The sequence below is a fragment of the Molossus molossus genome, unplaced genomic scaffold, assembly GCF_014108415.1.
Source record: "Molossus molossus isolate mMolMol1 unplaced genomic scaffold, mMolMol1.p scaffold_m16_p_2, whole genome shotgun sequence".
Lineage (NCBI taxonomy): Eukaryota > Metazoa > Chordata > Mammalia > Chiroptera > Molossidae > Molossus > Molossus molossus.
The window spans coordinates 140,606,530-140,631,104 of NW_023425355.1; the positions used below are offsets into that span (position 1 = coordinate 140,606,530).

At 40.0% G+C, this 24,575-nt stretch overlaps 1 protein-coding gene across 3 annotated transcripts in view; it reads right to left on the minus strand.

The window, feature by feature from the left end:
* Positions 1 to 637: 637 nt before the first annotated feature.
* Positions 638 to 24,575, minus strand: part of OFD1 (OFD1 centriole and centriolar satellite protein) — a 36,873-nt gene continuing 12,935 nt past the window's right edge. Inside the window, exons 5-22 of one of the 3 annotated variants that reach the window (XM_036270416.1) lie at positions 23,597 to 23,704; positions 21,887 to 22,023; positions 21,393 to 21,566; positions 19,183 to 19,289; positions 17,230 to 17,349; positions 15,520 to 15,593; positions 13,683 to 13,774; positions 13,111 to 13,300; positions 12,005 to 12,135; positions 11,167 to 11,278; positions 8,926 to 9,498; positions 8,273 to 8,396; positions 6,556 to 6,656; positions 5,408 to 5,527; positions 2,601 to 2,749; positions 1,708 to 1,860; positions 1,059 to 1,126; positions 638 to 767 (exon numbers count right to left, since the gene is read on the minus strand). In XM_036270416.1, coding sequence (XP_036126309.1) covers positions 725 to 767; positions 1,059 to 1,126; positions 1,708 to 1,860; positions 2,601 to 2,749; positions 5,408 to 5,527; positions 6,556 to 6,656; positions 8,273 to 8,396; positions 8,926 to 9,498; positions 11,167 to 11,278; positions 12,005 to 12,135; positions 13,111 to 13,300; positions 13,683 to 13,774; positions 15,520 to 15,593; positions 17,230 to 17,349; positions 19,183 to 19,289; positions 21,393 to 21,566; positions 21,887 to 22,023; positions 23,597 to 23,704 — 2,576 coding nt within the window. In that variant the 3' untranslated portion in view covers positions 638 to 724. Of the gene's footprint in view, positions 768 to 827; positions 1,127 to 1,707; positions 1,861 to 2,600; positions 2,750 to 5,407; positions 5,528 to 6,555; positions 6,657 to 8,272; positions 8,397 to 8,925; positions 9,499 to 11,166; positions 11,279 to 12,004; positions 12,136 to 13,110; positions 13,301 to 13,682; positions 13,775 to 15,519; positions 15,594 to 17,229; positions 17,350 to 19,182; positions 19,290 to 21,392; positions 21,567 to 21,886; positions 22,024 to 23,596; positions 23,705 to 24,575 lie in introns of those variants that run through there. The other 2 variants (XM_036270415.1, XM_036270417.1) reach the window with 2 other exon arrangements.

The window sequence follows — 24,575 nt, forward strand, 5'->3', positions numbered from 1 at the left end:
TGGTTAGAGTGTTTTCCCATGCACCAAAGGGTCTCGGGTTCAATTCCCAGTCAGGGCACATGCCCAGGAAGTGGGTTTAGTCCTGTCGGGGTGCATGTGAGAGGCAACCAATGGATGTTTCTCTCCTCTCTTTTTCCCCTTCTCCTTTCCTTTTTTTTTTTTTTTTTTTGCCATTTTTATTTTTTTTAATTTATTTATTTTTGTTACAGATGTTTCTCCTTTTTCCCGCACTGATTCCCCTCTCTCCCTCCCTCCCTGCCCTGTCCCCAGCTTTGTTGTCCATGTCCATTGTTCATGCATACATGCATACAAGTTCTGTGGTTTATCGCTCCCCCACAACCCCCTCTTCTGGGGGGGGGTACACACTGACAATCCCTTCCTTTCTACAATCAATAAAAAACATAATCTTGGGTGAGGATAAAAAAATGCAGGACTGGAATTTGACCAATAAGTTTTCAAAGAAATATAATCTAACACAAACATGGGGGGGGGGGGCATAGCAGCTCATTCTAGTATAATGAAAGGCCTAATAGTGAGGAATTCTGAAAAGGTGTTACTTGACTAGATTGTTTTTGGTTTATACACTAGAGTACCAAATAAAATTATAAAAAAGAAACCACGCTGGAATGCACAAACAATTTTTATTGAGAATTCTATTTTACTACAGAGAACTCATAGGCCTTTCGTTGTGTTATATGAGAAAGAAGCTGGGTGGCACATGTGGTTACCAAAAGTCATCTGGTTCTTCATGAAAAAGGCCTGCAAAACTAAATTAGGGAAAGACAGAAATTTTTTTAATTTGTTAAATTCTTGTCCCGTTTATTCGGGGACCTTTCTAATGTTCTCATTTTTTTCCTGTGGGGTTTCTGCCCTCACTTACAGTTTGTATCAGTACCAGTATCACAACTTAAAAATGCAAGATTTGTTTTAAAGTCAGTAATTTTGATTAATTAAATCATTTCTTACAGGCAGACTCCAACATCTGAAGGGTTCCCTTGGCCAACAAAGCCAGCAATATGATAAGGGTTTGCTTAAGAACAGTATTGGGGAGAGCATACCTTTCGTCTTTGTCACTAGAGGGCAGTGTGTCCATTTGTGAACCTTCTCTGACACTCTTTATTGAGCTCTGATACAGAGGGGGGAGAATCATTTTGAAATTAGATATGTATTAGCTTTATCAGACACTTCTGATTTCTCTAAAAACCTTTTGAAATTTTTATATCATTTAAGAGTCTAAAAAGGAGGTGACTTTTAAACATGAAATTTAGCAAGCACATCAAACTATCCAGTGTGCATTCTTAATAGTCATATTTCAGACTTGTTTATGTAACATATTAATGTCTCAGACAGTACCAATACATTCGTTATTCATTGATAGGACTTTCATTATATTTCATTCTTGTTCTGAAAATAGTAAGAGACATCTCAACCTTTACAAACTTTGACAAATCAAAATCTGTTCAATCTTTTACCCAAGCAAAAACGATAAAATTTTGTCAAGAATGTAATTTACTTAAAAGACTCAAGGCTCCGTTTGAACTTTGGATTTCCTCTGCTTTTACCTTTTGGTCTCCAATGGAGAAGGCAAAGACTCCTGTCCCAAGGTTTTCTAACAAACCACAGAAGCCCTCATGCCACCCCCTCCACCCCACCCCACCCCACCCACTTCACCCCTGGCCACAGACTGCTGGTCCATAGCATCAGCACCTTATCTGCCTTCTTCTCGTCTCGGTTCTTCTGAATAATTTTCATGTACTTCTCCAAAGGATTTTCACCACAAACAGATCTGTCTTCCATTTCTTGAACACTCACTTCTAACGCTTTCTCCATTTCAGTCTTCAAAGACTCTTCAATAATCCGCTGTCAAAAAGATGACCACCAAAATAAGAAATATACACATACATTTTAAAAACACATAGTACTATAACTCATCCTTTACGTAAAACCTGCATGCCAGAAAACCATGTCCTGAAGTCATTGCTACCATCAAAGGGGGACAAACATGTCATGTCAATGAAGGAAGAGATTACTTTGTCTGAAGTGTCTTGTGCTCTGGACCAAATGAACCACGAGTTTAAGGAACATCGATACAGAAAATAAATTTATGTAAGGTCCAGCAGGCGTGTGAAGTGGCAGAGTAATCCATCTGTCTAGGACCAGAATCAGGACATAGAAGGCCAGAGAATCAGGAAGGAGGGCAGAAGAGCCTGAGGAAGCCCCCGTGGACTGGCAGTCACCTCTCCAGGGTTCCTCTGGCCCCAGCTAGCTAACCTGGAAACATCCCTTATACAGGGGAGATCCACAGAAAAGCATGGCCCACCTCCTTTACAGGTATGTTGTCAGGATCAGATGAGGATGTAGCACACGGGTTTGTAAAGCTCGTCTTTCCTACGAGCCTCCTAAGGTGTGTATGTGCAGCCCTTCTCAGCGCGCTTAAACAAAGAGGAGGATCCTGATGCTTACAGCAGGCTTTTCAGAAGCTACCTACCCCATGACTTCGGGACACACTATGGACTGACTTCCCTGAGATCAAGGTACTTACTGAAGGTGTACCATGCAGAAGCTAGCATGGAGAATTGAGCTATCCTTATAGTTATTACCCTTTCTTGATCCAGTTTTTCTAGATCTCTTCGTTCCCTTTCTAAAGCTTCCTGTTCACTCTGCCTTCTTTCCTCTCTGTGCTTTTCTTTCAGCAGGTTCCATATTCTTTCTTCTTCACTCTCTTCTCCAATTTCTTTCTCATCTATGCCTGAAGGGGCAAAAAATAAAGAGCAAGTAGCTTTCAGCATCATTTTTCAAACCAATGGGGGACTGGTTTACAGGCACTCCTGCTGAGACTCGGGGAGACTGCTCGATTCTTAGCTGGATACTTAGCTTACTGTACTGGCCTGCTGATTCACCTTCACGGTTTTGCAGCCCCCAGCCCCACTCCTAGCACGGCACCTGCCTTTTACTTTGCCTTCTTTTCTCTCTGTGCTTTTCTTTCAGCAGGTTCCATATTTTTTGCCAAAGCAATCTTGTTTTTAACTTTTATTTACTGACTTTTAAAGAGAGGAAGGGAAAGAGGGAGAGAAATATTGGTTTGTTGTTCCACTTATTTATGCATTCATTGGTTGATTCTTGTCTGTGCCCTGACTGGGGATCGAACCCACACCTTGGTGTATGGGACAATGCTTTAACCAACTGAGCTACCCAGCTAGGGCTGCCACTACAGTTTTATAACTCTTCCACTGACTTCCACAAAGGCACTCGAGTTTCTCCTGCCCGGAACAGTAAAAAACCAGCACCCTACCCCTGCACCGCTCCTAGTCATCTTGCCGTCATTCCCCACTTCCTCCAGGCTGATCCCTTCCTGAGGTTTTAGCTAGAGTCTCTGTCCTGATCATTCCCACATCTTTCTCTCTTGTCCTGACCTCTCTGCCAGCCTCACATCCACATTTCTGGCAGGCTCCCTGCCATTAACACATGAAAATCTCATGGCATCAGCTTCATACCTGAAGGTATCATTCCTGTCTCTTTAATCATGCTCTTTCTATGCTACGTTCACTTGGCCACCAGGGATTATAGGTTCTAACTCCTCCTGCTGCTACAGTTAGAGTCCCCATCACCATTTAGCTGGACAGCTGCGGCTGAAATAACCTAGTCAAAGCTCTTCCTGACATCAATCTCTCTGCCTTGAAGCAACCCCTCTTCATCAGCACCTGTCATTTCCTGATGAGAAGACCTGGACTTGCTGTGTGCTGTCTCTGCTCTGACAATCTGCCTGTTTCTTTTCAGACCGACTTCCTACAGCACCATACTGCTTCATTGCAAACACTGCATCTCTAGCAGCAGTCTCATTGTTAGCTGAACATAGCTGAACCTTCCTTGCTCTGTACCTTTACTTTCACTCTCTCCCTAACTGATATGCTCCCTTCCTCCCACCTCCCCAACAAAACTCTACCTCCGAGCAAGCCCCCACTTAAGCACCTCCTCCTCGGTGAGGTCTTCCCAATTCCTTAAGAGACAGTTACCTCTCCACTACCACACCCACACAGTATTTTGTACCTGCCTTGTCCAAACCATGTGTATCTATCTGTCCTATGTCTGTCGTTCCAGATTTAATAAGCTTACTACTCCCTACAGCTTGCAGCACAAATCCCTATACCTCACAGGTTTAACTCAATCTCAGTTCCACAAATGGCTGTGCTGACCTTTCTCCTCTGGCTTTGGAGGAGCCCAAACTTTCTGTAGGATAAACTTGTTCCCCCCAGCAGTGCTAAGAGATAAACTCATAGGTTCACCCAAAGACCTGGAACATTTTTGCTCTGCCCTGTTCTAAGTCCCTGTCAAGAACTGAGTTAATTTTACTAACAGGACAGAGACAACATAGGCTTCTCTGTCTCTTGGTCCTGGTCATGAAATTCAAATACCAGAGCAAGCAGTTGATCATTTCCACAGGCAGAGAAGTGCAATCTCCTCCTTGCTGGTGGAAAAACGGTTATTCCCAAATGCCATCACTTTTCTCATATGGAATAGCAATCTCAAAACAGAAATGCTGTTTGCTTGCTGATTTTTAAAGATAAAGAAGAAAATGGGGCTACTTCTTTGCTGTGGGGTACACAGTCACAAGCCACATAACAAAATTTCGGTCAACAATGGACTGCATATATGACAGTGTATATATACACAGGTTGTGGGCATGATAGTCCTACCCAAACACTGGGAGGAAAAGAAATGATTTTACTTGAGGAATTTCCTTTCAAGCTTGAGGCTTAAACAATTTGGTTCAAGGAGAAAGGGACTCAGCTGGAACGAAGCTCTAGTCTCCCCCTACCGCTTTCCCCCATGCATCCACAGTGGTGAGGGAAGTGGGTAATCTGGAGAAGGTAAAAGGAAGGAGAAAGTGGTCCAGGCAAGTCTGATGACCAGTTTTCCTCCAGTGTCATCAGCTCTTCCAAAAACTGATATATAAAGGTGTTTTGTCCTAATTTTCAAATACATGAAGGAAGGTAACATAACAAAATATTAACATGCTACAATCACACTGAAGATGTATATGGGTATTAACCACCATTTCAATTTTACACTATGATTTCCCAGGACAGAATGGGTTTTGCCTAAGTGTCTTAATCAAAAAGGTAACTGCTCTGTCAGACTTGGGACATGTAAAGAAAATATTTTAAAAGCCATTGGCCCGGGAAGACTAAATGACAAGCCCTAGCTTCCTAATTTTCTCCTCTTTACATGTTCAGATTGGGAGTTACTTCAGAAGTGTCATTAATGATGGCAACACCGCAACTCTAAGAGTTTGAATAATTTATGCTTACAAACAATCGTCCAACAATACATGAAATAATTTACAGGGCACAGACTGGCATTCATAACGTGGTCATACTCCCTATAGCTACAGCCAAGGAAAACTTACTTGGGTGATGAGAGGAGACAGGTCTGGCAGGAAGAGCAGCTGCAGCAGCGTCCAAGTGAGGCATGTCACCGGCAGGATGGAGGCCCTCCATTTCAAACTGCATTGCCATGTCCCCTGCATCTACATGAGGTACAAATGAGTGTCCCATGAGTCCTTAACAACAGCAGCAAGAACGGGAGTGCAGTGTGGGGGTAACTCATCATGGAGTGCTCAAGTCTCAGCCAAAGCAACCAGGCCAGACCTTTCCCTGAAGAATTAATCCTAAAACATTTTCAGCATAACTGCTTGCCAATGTATTCGCTTCTTAAAGTGTTCTTATACTTGAAAGAATTAAATTTGTTTCTTAAATTAGATTCATAACCCAACAAGAAAGTGACAGAAGAATCCACCTGGCTTACTGATAATCATTTGAACTCCAGTTTCCAGACAATGAAGCTAACATACTTTTGCCTCCATTCTTTCACTAAGAATGGATTTTCTGCCCTGGCTGGTTTGGCTCAGCAGTTAGAGTATTGGCCTGCAGACATAAGGATCACAAGTTTGATTCCTGGTTAAGGGCACGTGCCTGGATTATAGGTTGGATCCTCGGCCCTGTCATGTGGGAGGCAACCAATCGATATCTCTCTCTCACATCAATATTTCTCTCTCTCTCTACCTCCTCCTCCCTCCCTTCCAATCTATTCCAAAAATCTATGGAAAAACATCCTTGGGTAAGAATTAACCAAAAAAAAGAGAAAGAATGGATTTCTAAATCTGAGGCAGTTGACAGAATCTGTACAACTTAAAAGAAAATAATTTAGCATCTTCATATTCTATAAAAAGGAAAGGAAATAAACTAAAGAATCACTTATTTCAAATCTGAGGCAATCCCAAATATGATAAATTAAGTTAAGGGTTCACTTGTGGGCTTAGCTCCCACTCTGAAATTACTGGTTATCCTGAAATTTTTTTTTAAAATGGAACTCAATTGTAACCCTGAAAATCTCTGTGATTGAAAAATGAGGTAATACATCTTTATTTATGATTTTATCACAAAACACAAATGCCCTAATTTGTAAGTGCTTTGGTTTTTATAACAATATGTTTCACCAAAACTTAGCTTTCTACATTTTCAACTTACAAAAACTGGTACTTATATTTGAACTTACATTCAAAAGATGATTCAGATTCCTCATTATCCTTAAAAGATAGCTTGTCCACATTTGAAAATTCATTTCTATCTTGAAGTTCAGTTTGTCTCTGGTAAAGACTGGGTTGGAAGAATAAAATTTATGAGTGTGAAGCTATAATAACGTAAAACCCAAGAGCACAGGATAATAAAATACCTTTTGTGACTCAAGAAAATGCTTTAGAGAATGAATTGTGCTGAGAATAAAAGCTACCCTGCACTGGGCACTCTCCATGCACCAGGCATCATTCCAGCTCAGGTACTCCTCAGAGCGACCTTACACTGTCAAGTAGGTAATACCATTGTAAACAAGAGGTAATGTTGCACTCAGTGCTATTCCTAGGATCTTATTTTTTCAAGAACCACAAAACATTTTTGAAAAAAACAAATTCTGCACACCATCTGCGTGAGTCAGCTGAAGATGTAATACTACAAGCCCCACATGCATCAAAGTGCCCTAACTCACCGTGTGTGTGTTCTGTCTCTCCTCTTGGCTTTATCACATGAGAGAGTGATATAAAACACACACACACACCCATCCACCCATTCATCTGCTGGTGGGCACTTGGGCTGTTTCTAGATCTTAGCTATTGTAAATAACACCGCTATGAACATAGGGGTACATGTATTCTTTCTGACTGGTATTTCGGGATTCTTAGGATCTATTCTCAGAAGTGGGATCATGAAATCTAATGAACAAAATAAACTGACAAACAAAACACGATCAGAGGCATGGATACATGAAACAGACTGACAAATCTCAGAGGGGAGGGGAATGGGGGGACTGGAAGACACTAACCAAAGACCATGTATGTATATATGCATAGCCCATGGACACAGACAACAGTGTAGGGAAGGTCTGGGGTGGGGCAGGGGCTGGGTGGAGGGGGCAAAAGGAGAGAAAATGAGGGACATCTGTAATACTGTCAACATAAAAAAAAGAAGAAAATAATATATATACACACACACACACACACACACACACACATACACACACATTACATGCATTAGGACCATGATAGGCACATGTGGCAGTTTTCAACTCTGTACAGTAGGACTGAATCATATGCAGACAGATGTCCAGCCTGGAGCTCAGAACTAAGGAGTCAGAGTCTCCCACCATAAGGATCAGGCACAGGCAGGAGTCTCACATGTTACTCAAATCCCAGCCTGGGGACCCACTGCCAAGCTTCTACATAAGTCTACTCCGTCCTGCTTCAACAATCAGACTCTATGACCCACTACCACTTCAGAATTCATCTCAATAGACAAATTCAAATTTCGTTTGTTTGGACTTAAATGCAAAATATTTCTTAAATGACTTTTTAATGATGTGTGAAACTACTTCAAGTTTAAAAATAAACTGAATTTATTTGCTTTTGCAGATTTTGTATGTCGCTTTCTGATCTTTATAAACCAAGTCTATTCATGGAACTAGGAAGATGCTTATTGCTACCATAGTGCATATTGTACACATCAGGTTTAGCAAACAAGGAGAAATTACTTATTTGCTAAAAGGAATTTTCCCTAGGTAATTCAGATGATTCTCAAATATCACACCTCATCTTACAACCTGACTGCAAATTCTATACTGTCAAGTGGTCTTGAGTGTCACCTTAAAACACCAAACAAGTCAAGGCTGAGATCCCATGAAGCTCACCAGACTTGGCTGGGGCCCACCAGCATACAGGACTTACTCAGCCTTCTGCTCCAGAGGGCCAGAGAGTGAATGGATGGAAAGGCTGTGCCTAGATTCAGTTGGTGAAGGCTGAAGCATTCTTTCAGAAGGACTGGGGGCAGCAATGTGGAATTGGGCCAGACCTAAGAGGCAGAAGATATCAAGGCAAGAACGTTACAAATTACGCAGAAAAAAAAAAAAAGACAATGTGGTTTCTAAGGAGTGCTATTAGTTTGAAAAGAAATTCTATTATCCTTGCAAATAATTGAGTATGATGCGTAAATGATCCACAGCATTGACGATTCAAGCACCTAAATGAAACTGCAGTGATTACAATAAAATGTATAAAACTAATCTGCAGTAAGGGAAAAGCCGTTGATTATCACTCTCTGAACACGTCTGCATGCCAGGCAAAATGGGAGCTTGCCACTCTATCCCACTGGATCCTATACCAATCCTGTGACATAGGGGAGAAGCCACTGGTAAGCAGGCCACATCCAGTGCAGCGAGGACTCAACTGCTCAGGCTAGAGATATCCCAGGCCCAGGGCTTTCCTGGGCCCAGCTAAGCATGTGCTTTCTGCTCCTTCCTGCTGTCTATGACTCGGATAAGAGGTCCACTAAGGACAATCCAAGTCCAGAGCATCCTGCAACCCTTTCTGCAGAAGCTTACCTTCCAGATCCATTTCATCATCAAGGCTTTGTTTAGCTTTCTCTACAGGAGTGGAGGAGAGGCGTCTGCCAGTGCCTCTGTGTATCCATGAGGCTACATTGCCCAGCACTTCTTCCATGTTGCCCACCAGAGGCTGCTTGGGCACAGCTCCTTCCTCTGCAAAAAGACACCTTTCCGAAGAACTTGAAGTCATGTTTTTAAGCGGTCCTCGCAAGTGCAGGGGTGGAGGGCTCTTGGATACTAGTGGGTTTCTAGCAACAGGGTATTGACTAACTCTCTGACGGTAATCTAGGAAAGCATCTTCTAAGCATTTGGCCTCCTGCTCTAGCTCTTTCATTCTTGCCTTGGTGTTGGCTACAAATTCAAGGTCAGAATCAGGGGAGCTACCATCCATGTTTGCATATGGATAATTTATGATCCTTGGCATGACTATGCCTGTCATAAGCTTTTCCTGTTTGAGAGGATTTTTCAATGAATCTCCGCTTATTTCACCATCAGGAGGCATCATGAATCCACTGGCAGAACGATGGAACACAGACATCTTTGGATTGCGATACACCTCATTCTCCAGGGCTGTGAGTTACAGAGATAATGTGACAAATGAGTGAAGAATAAAATTCAAATATGCTTGAGAATTTTTTTTTGAAAAATGAAAGAAGGTAATAATAAGAACAAACATACACATTAAACAATTTCTGAAGCCACAGTAATACTAATAATTACTTATTAGCATTTATTGAGAGCTTTTATGTACCAGTCACAGTTTCACAGGCCTTCCCTTTTCTAGGCCTTCTTTCTTAATGCATGATATTATTTCCCAATCTATCATACACAATCTTGCAATCCAAAAAGCTCTGAGAACTGAACATTTATTGCTAATTTATTTGGTCACAAAGCCCAAGCAGCCCTGAACTCATTTGGTTGATAAACTTTACCTGAACTGATGCAAACCTGCTCATAATCTTTATTTATTCTACCTGGCTTGGATAGTCATACATCTGACTGCTTACATGGTTCACTAAAGGATGCTGCCCCAGAACTCCCAGGGCTGTGGCAAAACCACTGTAGGGTCCAAGTTTCAGATAAGGGAGGGAGGACCTACAATTATAACAAGGTTGGGAACTCTCCCTCCTCCCACATTACAGATGGGGGCTGAGGCTGGGTCACACAGGTAGCAAGGTGTACAGACACTGAGACTCCCTAACACAAAGCCAGGCCATGTGGACGCTCCTCTCCAGCAATGCCTCCAGGACAATGCATGTGTTTGAAAAAGTTTCATCCTCAAACTACTTTTCATCGTTTGAGATCACCATGATTTCAGCTGTGGGAAGTTGGTAAACAAGACTTGTTGAGAGAAAAGAAGGAACAGAAAATTAGTAGAGAGATAAAAACAAAACTAGTGTGGGAGAAGGGAACAAGAACTGATGAGGAAAGAATGCAAATGGAAACTGAGGAAGGCTCAGCACCAGGAAGCATGAGAAACCAGTTCAAATGCTAACACACGGAAACTTCCTTCAAGCTTGAAAGCAGCAAAAGAAGGTATCTAAGCTTCACTACACTTTGTATGAAGTAGGAAGGAGCAGATATGCATCCTCAATGAAGACATGCAATAACATGATAGCAGCAACCCTTCCAAGTGTCTGATGTGTCCCAGGTGCTCCAATGGGACCCATCTCATTTCATCTTCTTCACCATGGCCCAGGAGGTATTCTTATCTCCATTACAAATGAGGAAATTGAGGTCCAAGGAAATTAAATGTGCTTAAGGTCAATCACCTAATTTCAGAATTGAGGTATAAAAACAAAACACTATATAAAATCATTGTGATTTATGCTAATGTGACATAAGCCACCTTGCTTCTCCCTTATGCTTTCTCATCTTTCAAGGAACATGAAAAACCACTGAAGGGTCAGACTGATCTTATCGGGGGTAACAAATACAAAAGAAAAACCTTGGTCCACAATGAGTTTGAGGTATATCATCACCACACCTTTCTTACTTGGGGTATGAGGCTCTCCCATGCCATGGGGCACCTGTAAAAGCAAGTCAGGTTCGCTGATGACACTGCTGGCATTCCTGATATGAATACAGTGTTTTACTCCTAAGATGACATATTTCTATGGCTTTTCCCCTACTATGAGAATTACTAAAATTTCAGTGAGTAACGATCATTATATTTCCACAGACATCAGAAGTTTTACACATACATGTTCCCAGTTATAGGTTAAAAATGTCTCTAACCTTTCTGAGTTTGTTTCAGTTGCAATTTTAAATCAGCCACTTGCATAGTTAACGTCTTTACAGAGGCATCATAATCTAATATCTGGGCCTTCAGCTTTGCAGAATGCTCAATCTGAAAAGATTTAGCGAAGGAAAAGAAATCAATGTAAAAGAAATGCCAACTAACTTCAAAAGGAACAAGTCTCGCCCAGCTGGTGCAGCTTAGTGGTTGAGCATCAACCCATGCACAAAGAGGTTACCAGTTCAATTCCTGGTCAGGGCACATGCCCAGGTTGTGGGCCTGATCTCCAGTGGGGGGCATGCAGAAGGCAGCCAACCGAAGTTCTCTCTCATTGATGTGTCTCTCTCTCTCCCCTTCTCTCTCTCTAAAATCAATAAAGAAAAAATATTTTTAAAAACAGGAACAAGTCTCTTATCGGGCTTTTTCTCTTTTTCTGTTTTGCCCATTCTGAGCAGGTTTATGCCTGTGATCCACAGGTCCCTAAAAAAACAACAGAGCACACAAACACATTTTCCACCTCCTTATTCACTTGTCTCAAAGAACAACTACTGTGGGGCATGAGGCAGACACCATAAAGAGAGTGTAGATATTTCTAAGTCTCAGGGTGAGGATCAAGAGATACTAATGGTAGGCACTATCAGTTCTTGGACAATTTTGTGTTGATGTGTGTTTGCTTTCCTCTGGATTTTATTACTATTATGAATATAAAGTCATATCACTCCAGAATTTTCTCCGATGAGAAAATCAATCTGATTTATGCTAGTGTGACATATGCCAAGTTTACACGTGTACAAAGTGGACTGGCCTAACACCTGGCAAGCAAAGTGCAGTACTCACTTCGCTTTGCAGCTGTTTGTGCAGAGCTTCCTTGTGGGTTTCGAACTCCTTATGCCCCAATATGATAGCAGTTTCTGCTTTCTTTAATTGTTTCTGAAAATTTAGCAGCTCAGGAGATGGCTGAGCTATGCCTAAGAAGGTAAAAAAAGCCTGGTGATTACCAACCATAAGTTTTCTCATTTCACTTAGCAAAAGCAGTTAAAGAGATTTTAAATTGCTCTTTCTTTTCTTTGTACACATGTAGTTAAATATCATAATAATTCTATGAAATGGACTAAGAGCAATCCTGACTCACAAATTTAAGAATTTAATGCATGCAAATGCAAACTTCACTACTCTTCCTAGTCCCACTCCAAGTGAAAAAATTCTTTCCAATCCTCAAATTAACTTGAATGCCCACCTCTTTCCTCTGCCATGCACAGATGGCATAGAAAAAGCTCTCATCCAAACCTGTTGATGACTACCCGAAGTCCAATACGATCTGTGCATCTGTCAGCGGCACTCAGGGTCCGGGCAGACAGCAGATGGAATTCCCCCATTTCAGTCATTGGAGGACCCTCTAATAAAAGGTGACTCACGTAGGGTAGCCACAAAGGATGGTATAGTTCCCTGGGCTAGTAGAGGGGACTTACTGGTAACACTCCTTGGGCTTAGAGGGTCAGGAAGGGAAGAATTCCCAAAACTGGAGAGAATGAGCTGGCATAGGTGCAGGGCGCACATGAGAGACCATCCTGCAAGCTAGGATCTTGCCTGGTTGAGAGGCAAAGGGCCAGCCCAAAGCCCAAAGTAGAGGCAGGAGGGGGGTGACAGGGAGGGATAACAACCACCTCAATCTCATGCTCATCCCTCCTTCCCAGCGCTGAGGATGTCCCCACTGGCCAAACCTGAGCAGCAGAGGGCAAGGGAAGACCAGGACAATCCGTAGAGGCAAATTTGTACAATTTAAAAATATTTCTTCTTAGTGACACTAGTAATCATGCAATAGCAATAGCAAGCAAAAAGCAAGTAACTAAAAATTCAGATCTTAAATTACAGGTACAAAGCAGTTTCATAATACTGAGCTAATACAAATTACAAAGACATGCAAATCAGGAAAAAAGACATACGGTTTAAGAGATGCAAGTTGTCATTTCTGCTCTCTTCCAGTTGTTGTTTAAGTAATTTATTTTGTGCCTGAAGCTCCAGTTTCTCTTCTTTTAGAAGTGAATAGTCATTCATTTCTTTCACCTTTTCATTTAGCAGGTGGTTTTGCTTTGTTAATGCCAAAGACTGGGCCTTGAGAGACTCGAGCTCAAGCTGGAATTGAAAAAGCAAAACCTGTATTGGAGCTCTACCTACAACACTTCTTCCATAAAAGTTGGGCAGCTGCTTTAAGCTGGGTGTCCCGCTTTAATTCAGGTCCCTCAACAAGTCTGGCTCCCTGTAGTAAGAAGCCTGACTACAACCATGAAAATCCTTTTGCCCTAGAGCATACTCTTTCTATGCTTCCCTAAGAGACTGAGACTGAAATGAAGAACTATTGAATTAACTTAAGTTGGGCCATCACCTTCTTAGTCATACAGTAAATAGTCCAAACACATCAAGAGGATAACAAGCTAAATTATGTATAACTGAAACTAAAATTTCATATATTGCTGACAATCAATTAAAAAAAAAAAACAATAGGCTTAGCAATTACCTCAAGATCTTTCACATGATTTGCAGAATCACTGAGTTCTTCCTTTTTTGAATTAACAATTGTGAGCTGCTCTTGTAAAAGTATAGCTTTTTCTGAAAGAGAGAGCCAACCAAGTAAACATCATGTTTTTCTAGTGAATACAAAACTTATTTAAGAATGTATGGCTAGTATGTCAGACCTAATGAACATTATTTCATAATCCTAAAATAGCAGATGTCAGAGTCAAAAATCAGCAGGGCAAGTAAGAACTAAGCCGTTACCCAACAGGTAATGGGAAGTTAGTTATAACGGTCACATATGTGGTGAACTTCCTTCTGCTACACACAACAACCAGAGTCATATTATGTGCTCAGGGCCCTCACACTAACAGATCTGAATTTCCTTAAACACAAAGATTTGTCTTGTGATCTTATAGTCACTATTTTGTCATTTTCACTTCATCTAATACAAGTCTATGCAGATATATCATCAAAAGATAATTTGCTGGCTACATTATTGTACTAATTCCTAAAGAAGTATGAGTCACCACAAGATAGTCACAAAGGAGCAGCCACCCACTGGGTGACCTTACAGGTTAATATCAAGTACCCAGCCCTGGTTTACTCCAAGAATTCCTTCCAATTTTCCACTGAAGTTCAACTTCTTGTCACAGGCAAGTTCCTAGAAATATACTAAAATGTAAAATACCTAGAGATTGAAAAATTATCCAACTTTCCCAGTCCTGGGCTAATGCATATAACAGTTTAGGGGGTTATATGTCAAGTGAAAATATCATGAAGCATAAAAATATATTAGAAATAAAAGAAATAAGAAACCAGGTGATAGGGGACAGAAAAATTAAAGCAAAATTTTCCATAAGTACAACATGAAGTGTCTCCTGGTAAAAACCACAATGAGATATCACCTCACACCTGTCAGAATGGCTATCATCAATAAATCAACAAAGAACAAATATTGGCAAGTGTGTGGAGAAAGGGGAATCCTCGTGCACTGTTGGTGGGAATGCAGTCTGGTGCAGCCACTGTGGAAAATAGTATGGAGTTTCCTCAAAAAATTAAAAATAAAGCTGCCATGGCTTCAAGACAGTATGTGTAGTATACCCTCATTTCAATAAAAAATGTCTCTACATATCTCAGAAAAAATAAAATAAAATTAAATTAAATTAAAAAGCTGCCATTTTCCTTCAGCAATTCCACTTCTTGGCATATATTCGAAAAAGCAAAAATACTAATTTGAAAAGATATACATATGCACTTATGTTCATTGCAGCATGACTAGTAACAGGCAAGATATGAAAGCAACCTAAATGTTCACCAACAGATGAATGGATAAAGAAGCTATGGTATATGTACACAATGGAATATTATTCAGCCACAGAAAAGAATGAACTCTTGCCATTTGCAACAACATGGATGGACCTAGAGGGTATTATGGTAAGTGAAATAAGTCACAGAGAAAGACAAATACTGTACTGTATGATTTAATTTATATGTGGAATCTAAAAACAACAAATGAATAAACAAAACAAATCCATAAAAATAGATAACAAGCTGATGGTTGCCAAAGGTAAAGGAGGTAGGTAGATGGGGGGGAGGGGAGTCCTGAATATCCTCCTTCCTCTCAGGTTAAAGTTCATTTTCGACATATTATTTTTCTTATTTAAAAAAAATATACAAAGTTGGATAAAATACTGCCAGTGAATCACTGACCTTTGTGAATATACAAAAGGTCAAACAGGAATGTTTGCAAAAACATAGTAAAAGACAATGATTACTTTTTAAAGTTTGTAAAGTTAAAAGGACAAAAAGTATCTAATTTTGTAGTAACAATGACTCACCTTTAATCTTCCTTTCCTCTTCAACCAGTCTGTTCGTTCTGGCAATGTAGTTGTCCTTTATCTCAAGTTGATACCTGAGAATCAGAATGACTAAAATGAGTTTCTTGTCACTTTCCTGGACAGATCCTTATCAATGTGTGGACAGATCCTTATCTGTGGACCCATACGCCTAAGGGCACTGAACATGACCATGCATAACTTCAAGAGCTCTCAGTACTAAGGTCAGAGATCCAAATTCTGAATATACAAGGTCTAGTAAAAGCCTGCTCTAATCTTGTAAATTGGGTCCCCAAAACTCATGTTATTGTGAGGTTACTAAGAACAATTATTCCATGTTAGCATGGACTGACCAAAAAAAAAAAAAAGTAAATTAAGTTAAATTTACACCATATACAACTGATTCTAAATCCCAATAGAAGAAATTAGTCATGTCTAATCCACCTGCCTTGCCCCCAACCCCTACCAGAAGAACTTTTGCTTCAGGGGCTGGGCACAGTATTGAGAGCCAACTACCAACACCTTAATGTCCAGGGTAGCAATACCAAAAGGCACACTTTCGAGCAGTTTTACTCATCTCCATCAACTGCTACTAAAGACTTTTTGGTTCAAAGATGGGAGACAGGAAAGAGAAGCACTCCTGTGGTGAATATCCTCCGAACTCAAACACTTACTAAAGTCATAGAGGATACCCAAAGCAGACAAATAATACCAAACACTTCACAATCTCCATGGAGATGGAAAGTTAATATACACACTTATTCATTTACTCCTAAAAGTTTAACAACTACAGATACGTCAGTGTTTGCTACTATATCCGAGGAGCTGACATAAAACATGTAGAGATAACATCCATCATTTCAAAATCAATACATGGAAAGGTACTATATTTCTTTTTTATTAGAATTCTTTTAAGAATAAGCTCAAGAAACCTTTGCAAGTACAACGTGATGAAATATCAATGACAAATTATGGGCAAGGTAGTAGAAAGAGGCCAATAATTAAGAAATACCAGAGCAGCTCAGTTGAGTCATCTTTTCACCAATTCATTTACTCAAGGAATATTAACTGAACACTTATTATGTGCCAGACACTATATTGAGCACTAGAGAGAAAATTTACCATATGAGTTTAATGTCTTTGCACTAAGGTATTAGTCACTGTAACACAATAAAACTCAGACTACAGGAAAGCCATAGTAACCACAGTTACCTCTGTATATTTTGCTTCATAGAGTTCATTTCAGTTTGTTTCTTTTGATTGTGGCTTTGCACAGAATCTTGAGGTATACAAGGCTCATACCCACTGACAAATACTATAATCACTAGGTAGAATAATTTATAAATTGTTAGACACCCCCATCATAGAGGTAGTATGAGTGGGGTAGAGGAAAAGAGAACCAAAAGTGATTATAATTCCACTTTTATAGCTTATCAGCAGTGCAAGCTGAGCAAGCCACAAGGTGCCCTTAAAAAAAAAGCAAATCACAGGCCCTAAATACATGTTAGAGACACTATGAGTAAGAACGAGCAGAGAATGCTAGTCTCTGTATTGTATCTTTTTAAAACTATCTTGACTTTTAATGAAAACATATGTTTTTTTAAACACTAACTTCCACCAAAAAATGTTAGTCTTATCTACTTCATTAGTGTTGTCATGTTTCCATCAACTTAATTCAAACATATTACTCCTTTAAGAATGCCAAACAATTACTTCAGAATTTCATTCTTGAGCTTCTGGTCATAGGTCTCCTCCATGCTCTTTATATTCAGCTCCCGTCTCTTAAGTGCATCAGTCACACTTCTGTATTTTTCTTCCTGTAGCCTCTGAACCCTGAAATTAGCAAAAATATAAAAAGCAAATAAGAAACTCTAATATCTAATGTAAAGACTTTAAAAGAAAAAAATAACATGTGATTTTAGCTCCACAGACTAAAAGGTTATGTGACTGTCACTGCTGGGAAGTAAATGGAAAGAGCCAGAAGTACTCCATCTATTTTATGAACAGACCAAGCTTTGAAAGATCTGAAGTAGCAGATGGAGGAGCTATACGGTGGCACCAGGCTAGAGGGAGTGTGAAAGTGTCGAGACCAAAGTGCTTTTTCACAGAAGATGATTCACAATTAAAAAATGGTTACACCAGTGTAAAGGTTAAGACAGGCAAGTCTCTTTTGTGTCCTCTTCTGCCTTGCATGTTCATGTTTTTGTTCATCCTTATGCTGAGGGTATAGCTTTTGGGGTTCTACTTCCTATGAGGCATTTCAATCAAACTCCTCTCCTGGGGTAACCCCTGGGTTTTATCCTCTGTCCTCACTACCTGTCAGCCACCCACAGGGATGCTGAGGTCTCCAGGGTCACCAGTAAGTTATTGTTAAGTGAGAGCCAGCTTGAGTGCTCACTTATCTTCCTAGGTTCCTGTATTAACTATATTTTCTTTTTTTTTTATTTTGATGACTGTTTTATTAAAAACATATACATGCATACACACAAAAAAAATAAAAAATAAAAAAACAGATACAGGTGATAAATGGCCATCATCAATTTAGACATGAAGGAATAATGTTATTAAGTTATAAAGCTACAAGCCTAACTTAAGTTAGTGTATTTTAATGCTTATTTCTTCTGTAAGATAGTTTCTGTGAGATTTAATTAGCCCATAAGTATTAAAGATAGAATATTTGTTTTGGCATTTAATAATATAGTGATTGAATATTAAAGAGTGCTGAAAGAGGGAGCACAAGATAGATGGATCAATAAGAACTTTCAAATACAGAAGAACAGAATGGTCTTCAAGTGAGACCTTAAATCAACCATAAATCAATCCCAGAGCCAGGGAATCAGGTTCATGGGAATTAGATCAAGCCATGAGAAGTGCTAGGGAACAATAACCATTCCAAACAAAGGATAAAAGCTCTACGTGTTAGCTCCCTCTAATGACTAATCAGTAAAGCAAAGGAGCAGTAAACTACATTTATTAGCTACACAGTATGCTTAGAAGGGAGGAAGAGTTAGGGGAAGTGGAGGTAAAGTGATGAGATAATCATGAGCTATCTCCACCCAAATTTTGTCACTTTCCTTTTCTCTCATGCTCAATTTACCATTTTAGTACTGCCAAAAAGAGAGTAAGGTAGGCAGAGAGGAGAAATCAAATGAATCGATCCTGTATCAATGAAAGACAACATAAATGAAGATGGAGACAAATCCTTTAATGAAATAAGAGTATCTGTGAGTGTCAACTAATAGTAGAACCTACTCCATAGAAAGCTTGTTCCATAAACTAGACTGGTGAGCTTGCTATTAATCCCAGGTGAGATGTGAAGAATGAAGCACTGGTGAGCACTTAGATAAAGTATACACACATCACAAGACAGTTTCACCCAGTACAAGTCAAGCCACCTCATTTCCTGTGACAGCAGAGCAGGTAAATGTACCTGAAATTCAGTCATTGTATATACATGCAACCATCAGATCTCAATGACTGAATGAAAGTGTGCAACATAATTTGTTCGAATTACCTGTCTGGTTTCACTGCAGCCTGATGACGGTGTCTCATTGATGGCACCTTTACAACCAAGAACTACTTGACAATTAACATAAGAATTCTTGGACTTATTTAGTTCTTTTTAATATCAGAGACTGAATATCCAAAATGAAAGTTATTACTTACATTTCAAAAGCTTCAATTCTTTGCTTCAGCTCTGCTTCTCTGCCTCTTAGCAAATCTATATCTTTTAGAAGAAGCTGTCTTTGAGCATAAATTTCTCTTGTTTCCATCTGCACAGGAAAGCATTAATTTTTAGCAAGCAAGCTAAATAAAACAAGATTTGAACAGACTGCTTCCTAAATTTCAGAAAACAAAGTACAGACATTTAGAGTAATGATTTCACTTTCAAGAGGTTCCACCTTGAGATATGCATTTATCCTGTTCTACTAACACAACTATTTACTCCCTGCCCCAATGACTGTTAAGCTATATTACCCTATGTTCCTAACACGCCTTGTGTAATTATTCTACTTAATTAACATCTCTTAAATACTTAAAATTTTGGTAAGTTCTTCAGCAAAAAAGATGAGACAAAATGCACATTCAGCAATAAAACTTAACAAAATAGAATCCCCATGGTTGGGTAGTTGTTGTCTGAGTCACAGGTCATTCTAACTCAGTATTAGCAAGCTCCAATGAAGCCCTGAATGAATAGGCCACACTTCCATTTGTGTGTTCAATGAGCAAGGATTTATTGAATATCATGTCAGAAAGCACACTAGGAACTGGATATGAAAAGATGAACAGATACAGTCCTTATCTTTTAAAAAATTCACAATTTACTAAAGGTGAGAGAAACAATCAGACTACAATGTGATGATTTCACAGAGTCCAGTTTCCATGGCAGGAATGACACCTAAGTGAGTCCATCAGAGGGAGTCAGGGAAGGCGTCACCAGGAGGCGACATTCCAGCTGGAATTTGAAGGATAGAACCGTTTTATCAGGAAGAGAAGGGGAAGGACATTCAAGATGGTGCAATAAAGGCATGGTGCCTTTTACAAAGATGGCAATCTTCTCCAGAGCCTTCAGAGAATCTATTGACTAAATGGGGACTCATGTTGGTAACTGGGTGATCTGATCTAGTCAGTCAACTATCTTGAAGATGCAAGTGTTAGTCTGAACACACTCCAATCATCGCAATGATCAATGTTTCCAATATTTATTTATAGCTAAAATGAGCCAACTTCCCACAAATGCTATACAAAATCGTAGAGGGGCTGCAATTACCATCAATAACTGGGTCTTACTGAAAAGCTCCAGGCAAGGGTTGACACCAGGAGAAAGCCTCTTACTTCCACCATCTCCTAGTTCTGGCTGTACATAGGAAACCGTGCCCCAAATCCAGTCTGGTCTGACACACCCTTGGGAAAGGAACCTGTTTTTCCTAAAGGAGTGGACCCAATCCCCGCTGCCGACATGCACCCCCTGCCATTCAACCTCTCCAACCTCCTGCCTAGTCACCTTCCCGCGTGACAAGATCAAATAGCCACATGGATGATGCTTGCAGCCCCGGACTCCTCTACTACAGGGACCTTCACCTGTGCTTGATGGAAGCACACTGCATTTGCTTTCCAACGTCACCAGTAACCTCAACCTGCAACTGTGTCCTCTTGGTCCACTCTTATTCTTCCACTTGTCAGTATCCCCCATACCTATTCCTTGATGTCGGAGACTGCCACGTAGCTCTCCCTTCTACCCTAGGTTAGTAGCCATTCACCCTCTGCTCTGGTTCCCTTCACCACCATGCCAAACCCCAGTGTCTTCAACTAAACAGGCTGCTTTTCTCAAATGAAGTAAATTCGACTCTATAAAGCTCCACTCCCCAATCACAACTATCTTTCTGCCCTCACTGACCTTCCAAGTTCTCCCAAGAGCTACAACAGAACAATCACCTACAAGTACTTGGTTTGGTCTACTTCAATTCCAGGTTTCCCACCTCAGCAGGGCCCCCAAAACAGCTCAGGCAGTCCTGCCTGCTTCAGAGAGCTGCTGTTCTTCCCTGACCCCCAGCAGTCATTCCACAGCTCTGGCCCTCTCCTCGAGGTTGCCACCTAATCCTCACATCTCCCGCTAATTCAATGCAAGTTTCTCACACTCCTGACACAGACATTCACATCCCCTTTCCTCTCAGCAGTCTCAGAGGAAGGGAATCTGCGTATCCTTTTCAAGGCCAAGTCCTCCACTTGCACTCTTGACCCTAGTCCCTACTGCTCCTCTAGGGCCTGAGTCATGGACTGTTCCAGCAAAATGCCCCATCCTCCTCCTGGACTTTGAGCCAATCTACTAACAGCTGCAGAAAAGAGCCACCCAGTAAATAATTTTAAATTATTACCTCCTGGTGCTTTTGAATTCTCTCAAGGGACATCTTTTCCCGAGAAAGGAGGGCTTCAGATTTTGCTTGACAAGTTCTCTCAACGTCATTCCAGAACTTTTCTAATTCCTTCTCTGACTTTCTTTTCTCTTCCATTTTAATTTTTACTATTTCAGTATTTTTAAAATGCTTGAACTGCCAATTGATCACAAATAATTGTAAATACCAATAATAATACAAAGAAAATAGTAACAAATTCTCCATGGTTAGGTTTAACATTCATGCTCTAAATAATTTAGTTTAATTCATCTTTAGTTACATTTCATTCACTGTACCTGCAGGAATTCACTCAAAAGGCAAAAAGAAAGGACATTAAATGGAAAGAAAACTAACATGAATAATATAGTATCACACTCATTAATAAAGATTCTAGATATTTTCCTACATACCTAAGATTAAGAAGGAAAAGACAAGCAAAAATATTACTTTTGTTAACCGCAACAAGATAAACTTACCCTTTCATGCATTTCTGCCTGAAGCTGCTGTTTTATTTCTCTCTTATAGTCATTTAACTTCATTTCTAAAGATTCTAACTTTGGATGCTGAGGGTAAGCACCTGCAAACTGATCGTCAATATCCTGAAGCTTGTCAGCTATTAAAAAAAAAGAACACTGGAAATTAGGGTAGACAAAAGTGGTCAGGTAAGCAAAAGGCCAGAGGTATGTTCAAAAGCAAAGAGTACAGCCCTGGTCAGTTTGGCTCAGTGGTGAAGCATCAGCCGGTGAACCAATGAGTCATGGGTTCGATTCTGGTCAAGGGCACGTACTGAGGTTGCGCTCCATTCAGGTCATGCAGGAGGCAACCAGATGATGGGTCTCTATCACATGAATGTTTCTCTCTGTCTCTCTCTCCCCCCCCCCCCACTCTATCTAATGAAAAATATCTTCAGGTGAATAATATATTTTTTAAAAAGCAGAGAGTACAGGTAGCGTACAGGGATGTCTGCAGTTTACTTGGAAATAATTCAAAAAAATTGAGATGGATTACTGGATGGGCAGAAAGTGACCAAACAAGTACAGTACAAATTTAATGGTGAACTGTAAAACTTCCAACTTTTTGAATGTTTGGAACTTATCATAAAATGTCAGGGAAAAAGAAAGCAAAGTTTAAGTCAGAAAACACTGCCATCTCTTTCCATTCTCTAAATGTCAAAGCAGAGAGTTCATTTATTGGACTTTGGTGAAAGTTGAGTCACATGGTCCAAACACTGACCTAAAGTGAATCAAACATCATGAGTTTCAAGTCTTCCGTTTTACAGAGGACACAGATGCCCATACAGTGTAAGTGACTCCCAGAAGTCTAACCAACTACATAATGGCATAACTGGGACTAAAGCCAGGTCTACTGATTGTCTCTCTCCAGCAGACCTGTGGCCCTCAAACCAAATGTAGATCAGAATCAATCAGGCAGCAAAATGCAAACCCAGAACAGGAGTACAATGTCAATCATGTAAACACTAGTGCCCACTAAAAAGTATGCACAGGAGTAAAAAGCTAGCAGAAGTAGATTAAGGTATTTGAACTTACTGTCTAACAAGTTAAAGGCACTATTGCTCCTTAAGAGTAAGGAAGGGCCAGGATTAATCACAGCATTTTGGCCAGCTGTTTCCCCTCTCTCCTGAGCATACAATGAAAAGGCAGGATGCTATTGTAGAAAGGCTGTACACGTGGAAAAGGCTCTGGATCATGGACCAGAAAACTTGGACTCATATCAGTTCTGACCCACACTTGGTATTTCCAAGTTGCTTTTCCTTCCTCTGGCAACCTTGGTTTCCTCAACTATAAAATGAAGTGATGGGCTACCGACTTCTCTAGTTCTCTGCAATGCAAATAGTCTAGGATCTTCTCACGTTAGTGGCTATAAAATAGATGAAATACAGGGAAGAGCCTCTCAGTTGAGAGGTTCGACTCAACAAATAAGAACGCAGACCTTTGTATCCTCATGAGTTTTACAAAGTGCCACCCTGGTGGTCCTGGAGGGAGGGACAGCACTGGAGAGCAGGGCCTGGTCCCTTCCAGCAATGACATCAAAGGAAATGAGCACCCTGCCTGCAGCTTACATCCCTCTCAGTCTAGGAACACACACAACACAGGAAAGCAGGTCATTTCCTTCATTCAAAAAAAGAAAACAGAAAACTCGAAGTTATGAAAGAAGCCTGAAATTACCAAGAGAGTCTTTGTTAGGAAATGTTGGATTTGTCTGTGTGTTCATGTCACAAGTCTCTTTAGCCTGATGATGTTCTGCCATTTCTTTTAGAAACTCCACGAGAAAACCTAAAAAAAAATTGTATATAGTTTCATCTCACAACTCTCTTTCATCCAACCATTGCTCAGTCACTCTATAAATTTTGGGTTTATAACATTATCCTTTTTCACACTGTGTTATCTTTTAAGAATAATTTTTGAGGGAAGTTCTTTCAGAGTATGACACAAAAATCTAGAAGCGATAAAGAGAAATATCTGACAACATAAAAATTAAGAACTTATATATAGCATGAAATAAAGTCAAAAGACAAATGATACGCTGGGAAAAATATTTGCTATAATATGGAGACAGAGCACTAATTTTCATAACATCAAAGAGCTCCCATAAATCAATCAGAAAATTTTTAAAAGGGTATGGACAAAGAGTTATAGAAAAAATTGTAATGTCAAATAAATGAACAAAATCATAAATAAATGAAAATTAATACAACAGAAAGATCCTATTTTCCCAGTAAGATTGCTCAGATCAAAACTCTGAAAACATACACACACACACACACACACACACACTCTGATCATCCTTGAAGTGCTGACAAGGGAGTGGGGAAATCTGCAGGCTCAATCACTCAGGAGGGAAATCTGTCAATGTTTATGTGTATTCAAAATGCACGCATCCTTTAACCTAGTCATTGCACCTCTAGGAATATACACAGTTATACTTCCACAGGGACACAAAGGGTGTACACTGCACAATGCTTCTAATGGCAAAACCCAAACAATAAAACAACAAAACCTCAATAGGTAGTTAATTAAATACATTCTTTAAAAATAGTCTAAATATATAGCTACAGAAAGATATATTGGTGGCTAAAGAAAGCAAATTGGAAAATAGTTATCTATAATATGACCTCATTTGTGAATGTGAGTTTTTATTACATAG